The 6,185-nt window shown below is 49.3% G+C and overlaps 1 protein-coding gene across 1 annotated transcript; it reads left to right on the top strand.

Annotated features, from left to right (window-relative positions):
- Window positions 1-603: 603 nt before the first annotated feature.
- LOC107301578 (nuclear receptor corepressor 2-like) lies at window positions 604-5,943 on the top strand (the record flags this gene model as incomplete). The annotated part of the gene is made up of 4 exons (XM_015830783.1): window positions 604-849; window positions 3,088-3,237; window positions 5,558-5,692; window positions 5,787-5,943. Coding segments are annotated over 4 exons (688 nt in total), but the record flags the coding sequence as incomplete, so codon positions are not given.
- Window positions 5,944-6,185: the final 242 nt, after the last annotated feature.

Raw genomic sequence — 6,185 nt, 5'->3', positions numbered from 1 at the left:
AATAATAAAGTTGGAAGGGACCTTGGAGGTCATCTAGTCCAACCCCCTGCTCAGGCAGGAAACCCTATACCATTTCAGACAAATGGCTGTCCAGTCTCTTCTTAAAAACCTCCAGTGTTGGAGCATTCACCGCTTCTGGAGGCAGGTTGTTCCACTGGTTAATTGTTCTAACTGTCAGGAAGTTTCTCCTTAGTTCTAGATTGCTTCTCTCCTTGATCAGTTTCCACCCGTTGCTTCTTGTCCTGCCTTCAGGCGCTTTGGAGAATAGCTTGACTCCCTCTTCTTTGTGGTAGCCCCTGAGATATTGGAACACTGCTATCATGTCCCCCCTCGTCCTTCTCTTCATTAAACTAGACATACCCAATTCCAGCAACCGTTCCTTATATGTTTTAGCCTCCAGTCCCCTAATCATCTTTGTTGCTCTTCTCTGCACTCTTTCTAGAGTCTCAGCATCTTTTTTACATCGTGGTGACCAAAACCGGATGCAGTACTCCAAGTGTGGCCTTACCAAGGCATTGTAAAGTGGTATTAATACTTCACGTGATCTTGATTCTATCCCTCTGTTAATCTCTATCCCTTCTTCATCTCTGCTTGATTCAACAGCTGCCTATTACTTGCCGAGGCACCTTGCTCCTGGTCCTACGTACCCCCATCTCTACCCGCCCTACCTCATCCGTGGCTACCCGGACACTGCCGCCATGGAGAACAGACAGACCATCATCAACGACTACATCACCTCCCAACAGATGCACCACAACGCTGCCACTGCTACTACCATGGCGCAGAGAGTTGATCTCCTCCGTGGCTTGTCTCCACGAGAGCCTTCCATGGCTCTCAACTATGCAGCAGGTCTGGAATCCGTGGGGTGCCCAGGTGGGAGGGGAAGCCATGTTGGAGACTTGTTTGCACAAACACCCATGAGACGGTGGATCGTGACGGGTCTGAGACAAGACACAATGATTTAGAACAGACATGTCAAACACAAGGCCCGGGGGCCGGATGCGGCCCGCGACATGGTTTCATGTGGCCCGCGAAGCCATCCTGGAAACAGTAAGGGAACAGCCCCCGCTGCCTTGGCCCTGGCCCAGGCCGGCCGGGAGCCAATGTACAATTTTGTGGTGGCCATCTATGCTGAAACCATTCAGTCCTAGCTCCACAAGGCCGTCTGGAAACAGCGAGGGACCGGCCCCTGCCGCATTGGCCCCGCCCCCTGGGTGCATGCTGGGGAGGTGTCACCCTTTGTGAGGAATGAAGAAATGGACCATTGCCTGGAAGTGGCCAGCAAATGGCCCTCGCCTACTTCACATACCTGGCTTGATGGGGAGGGGTTTCGGCAGGCTCTTCCAGTGGACCATGCCTTGGTGCTTGCCCTGGTCCCACCCCCTTCTGCCAGAGACCCTCAGATCTGTCCCACTCCTGCCCAGACCCCCACAGGCACCCTTGACGCAAATGATGTAGAGCTGGCCACGCCCACCCAGTAGGCCGCACCCACCCTGGCCACGCCTACCCCCGCCCTCCCGAGGACAACCGCAATGCTGATGCGGCCCTCAATGAAATTGAGTTTGACACCCCTGATTTAGAAGAATGACTTCCATCAATTGTGTTGTGCTGTTATGGGAACAGACATCAAGCAGAGTCTCTACTGGCTGTAGAGCGGGGGTCCTCAACCCCCGTGCTGCGGCCCGTTCGGAACCGGGCCACGGAAGTGGTGGGCAAGTGCTGCACGCAGCTCCACTTGAATGAGTGGCGAGCGAGCGTGCACCTGGCAGATCCATTTGTGCAAGCGGCGTACGTGCATGCCCGCTGCTCACGCAAATGGAGCTGCATGCACACACATTCGCTGCTTACGTGGAGCCATCCCCTCTGCCCCCCCCCTCCCGCTGGTCCACAAAGCCAGGAAGTTTGGGGGACGCTCCTGTAGAGGACAATGTTGGCTTGATGGTTCCTTGCCCTACATTCTTAAACCATCTTTAAAAGCAACACCTTTCTTGGGTCTGGGACAATTCACCGCAGCCAACTCGCTTCGGGACACCTCAATGTTGTATTCATCATTCATTTACTTTCATTATTGGTGACCACGCTTTTGTCAAAATTAATCTAACTCTTGTATTTCTGGTTGACTTTATTATTATTTTTTAACACATTTTATTGGTTTTTTTAAATTCTTAAGAAAAAGTACTCAGGACCCACCGTGGTGGTTGGGTGGTCAAACATTCAAAAGTAAAGACATATATAGACAACTCAGCTCAATACATTTCACTATCCCCTCTCTGTTTCCCTCAATTAACATGATACGTTTAAATATTCCATTTCTATTTTAAATTTCTATTACTACTAAACCTGCTTTATAACTTTTATCAGTTTACAATTACCATAGTTTAAGTTTAAAACAACAAATTATCAATTCTAATTCTTAATCTCTCACATCCCTCATTTTATCACCAATCTCATTTATTTCTTCTTCCACTACACAATAGATATCCTTAATAACAGTAAAATATTAATCAGCCCTATACATACATAATCCCAGAATCAATCCATCTCTTTAAAATAACGAGATAATATTAAACCTTAATTCATTCAAATTCATCAAACAAAATTCAAATGTTCTCCAGTTGCTTACCATGCCTTATCACGTCTTTGTTGTCGTACAAAAAGGTCGTCCTACTAATTTAAAACACTCCATTAATTATTAAAAGCATCCAAATCTAAATAGTCATCATTTTTTTCAATTGGTTGACTTTATTTTAATATCATTGGCCACTGTTCTGTCAAAATTAATTTTAAGTTTTGTATTTGTTGAATTGTTCTGCGGCAAGTGGTCCCGTTCTGTCTTTCTTTGCCAGTTGTTCATTCTCAGCAAAGCTGTTGGTTGGTTTGGCCACAAGATTCTTCTTGAAGGGAGCCCCGTGGCATGAGTTGACTCTTAAAGAGAAGAAACACCCACACACACACACAACGGAAGCAAAAACTCAGAGAATTCAGAGCAGACCAGCCTGACAAACTTAAGCCCCATGGCCTTAAAGAGGACACTGCCCAGTTGGGCTCCCCCTTCTGTTCCTAACCAACATCTCCTTTTCCCAGCAGGGATAATTGACCTGTCTCAAGTACCACACCTCCCTGTGCTCGTGCCCCCCACCCCGGGCGCCTCTGCAGCCTCCATGGACCGGATCACCTACATGCACAGCGCTGCCCAGCCTTTTAGCGGCCGACACAGTAGCTCACCCCTGTCTCCAGGTGAGTCAGGAGGGAACCAAGAACCTGAAGTATGTGAGATGCTTCCAAAATATCCTTCTTTGGGAACTGCCTGGCAAGGAGATCCACCTTGTGTACGGGTAAAAGGGTCCAGAGAGGGAGAGTGGAGGTAAACGAGAACAAGAGAAGACAAGCTGGAAGGAAGAAGGCTGTGTCCTAGTCCAGGGCTTTTCAACCTTTTCAACCATTGCACCACTTTTAGGATATGGCAACATCCGAGTACCACCAGTCGCCTAGCAGGGTGTCAAAAACTTGATGACCAAAAAAAAAAAAAGGAAAAAAGTGATGAAGTACAGGTAGTCCTCGACTTACAACAGTTCGCTTAGTGACTGTTCGAAGTTACAATGGCCCTGAAAAAAGTGCCCCCCAAGCCACAGCCAAGCAAGACACCTGCCTGCCCACCCAGCGGCGCTCTTCCTCCTGTCCGAGGTTTTCATTGTGAGCATTTCTGTTGAGGATTGGCAGCAGGGGTGGGGTGGGGGTGTTTGGTTTTTATCCCCCCCGTCTGCTGGGTGGTTGCAGCAGGTTTTGGTCACTTCACATGACCCTGGGACACTGTGACCGTCATAAATATGAATCGGTTGCCAAGCATCTGAATGTAAATCACAAGACCCTGGAGAGGCTGCAACATTCCAGCTGATCGGCGCTTCTTCTGGGCTCAGCAGAAGCACCAGGATCAGTGCCGAGCTCCAGCTGGAGCCTGGCGCTGATCCTGGTGCTTCCACTGAGCCCTGACAACCCCGAAGAAGCGCTGATCCTGGCGCTTCCGCTGAGCCCTGACAGCCCTGCAGCTCCAGCCGTCTCTCGCTCAGGCTTGTGCGGTGCTGCCACCGGTTCAGCTCATTCCCCTCCCCTGCTACTACTACTCTAGGATGCTCACGTACCACCTGCCAGGTGCCAATGTACCACAGGTGGTACCGGTATCACTGGTTGAAAAGCCCTGTTCTAGATTGGCTGAAGGAAGTAGGTGGTGATTTCTTGGAGAAGAACGGTAGAAGAGGGACCAGGCAGGTCCAAATCAACTGAGAAGTATGGGTTTGTGGGCTGCTGGAACCAGTTTTATCATCCTGAGAGGCCACCTGGTGGCTTCTTGGTATCACCCAAATGAAAAAAAAACCCACAAGCCACGGCTTTAGGTTAGCCCAGAGTTAAGTATGATTGAGTCTTACTGCCCATGTTCAAGAACACCTTAATCCTGGATGAGCGTGTTAGGGACACGTGTGTGGCAATATTTTGAAAATAAAGTTTAGGGAAGGGAAAGAAGAAAGGAGAATGCAAAGAAGAAATAGGCTACTAAAAAAAGAACAAGGCAAAGCAGAGGAAGGAGGATGAAGTGGATGACCAGAATTTCATTTAGATCTGAAGACTTCAGGTTCCCTACCAATATTCTGCATTCTGGGTTTTAATAGAAGAGAATATTTGTAACTCAGGGTTGAACGGTGGAGTCCTTAGTGCTCTCTGAGCTTGGTGGTTTTTTTGTAGACCCAACCAAGGAACATCACCAGTACATGAAGGGAGTGGTGTTTGTGGAGAGGAAGGAGGAGGATAAGGAAAAGGACTTTATAGTTTTCTTGCAGACGTTTCATGACCCAACTGAGTTATATTATCAGTGCTAGAAGGGAATGGATTTCTGGGAGAGGGAGAGGGAGAGGGGGAGGGAGAGAGAGAGAGAGAGGGAGAGAGAGAGAGAGAGAAGAAGAAGGAGGAGGAGGAGGACGACGACAACAACTGTGGGGTCCTTGGTGTTCCCTGAACTGTATGGTTTTCTTGCAGACGTTTATATTATCAGTGCTAGAAGGGAATGGGGTTTCTGGAGGGAAGGAGAGGGAGAGGGGGAGGGAAAGAGAGAGGGAGAGAGAGAGAGCGGGAGGAGGAGGAGGACGACGACGACTGTGGGGTCCTTGGTGTTCCCTGAACTGTATGGTTTTCTTGCAGACGTTTCATGACCCAACTGAGTTACATTATCAGTGCTAGAAGGGAATGGGTTTCTGGAGGGAGGGAGAGGGGGAGGGAGAGAGAGAGGGGAGGAAGAGGAGGAGGAGGACGAGGACAACAACTGTGGGGTCCTTGGTGTTCCCTGAGCTGTATGGTTTTCTTGCAGACATTTCATGACCCAACTGAGTTGCATTATTAGTGCTCTTTAAGCTGGGAGGGCACCAAGGACCTTACAATTCTGGGCTTTTATCAGAGATTTTTCAAGCTGAATGCTTTTTTTGCTGGACAACGATGGTGGATGAAATAGCAAAGCAGCTCTAGAGCGCCTTATCCACAGTGGGGAAAAAACCCAGTCTGTGCTTCACAGGTACCCCTGCACATTTACCCAAGACGGGACCCCCGGTTTCCGAACGGGAGCAAGAACGGGACCGTGAAAAGGAACGCAAGAAATCGGTTGTGACCAGCACAGCCACGGTGGAGCACGCGCCCATCTGGAGGCCAGGTGAGTTCATGAGCAGAGGTCCACCACCTCGGACGGGAAGGAGGAGGGGCCTCCGCACCGTCTCATTTTGCCTCCGTTCCATCTTTTACGACAGGCACCGAGCACAGCAGCGGCCGTACATCCGCACACTCTCACAAACACTCCCCGGTTTCCCCTCGCGCACAGGAGAACGTTCAGCAGCGGCCCAGTGTGTTACACAACACCAACATGAAGATCATCTCCCCAGAAGGCCTCACTTCCTCCGTCTTGCGGTAGGTCAAATTCCAGAAAGGCGGAAGTGCGTTATTCTCGACATACATCTACGGTACAAAATGCACGGCGCAAATTCTGGGTTGGTTGCTTGTCTATTATTATCATTTCTTGGTTTGTCACACCATCAGGATCAAGCGCGGGAAATTGGGAAATCCAGGCAGTTCAAATGTATACAGGTAGCCCTCGACATAACGACCACAGTTGACCCCAAACTTTCTGTTGCTAAGTGAGATATTTGTTA

The sequence above is a fragment of the Protobothrops mucrosquamatus genome, unplaced genomic scaffold (assembly GCF_001527695.2).
Source record: "Protobothrops mucrosquamatus isolate PMUCROS unplaced genomic scaffold, P.Mucros_1.0 scaffold14704, whole genome shotgun sequence".
NCBI lineage: Eukaryota > Metazoa > Chordata > Lepidosauria > Squamata > Viperidae > Protobothrops > Protobothrops mucrosquamatus.
The sequence above is the reverse complement of the archived record's forward strand: the minus strand, read 5'-3'. Positions and strand labels throughout refer to the sequence as shown.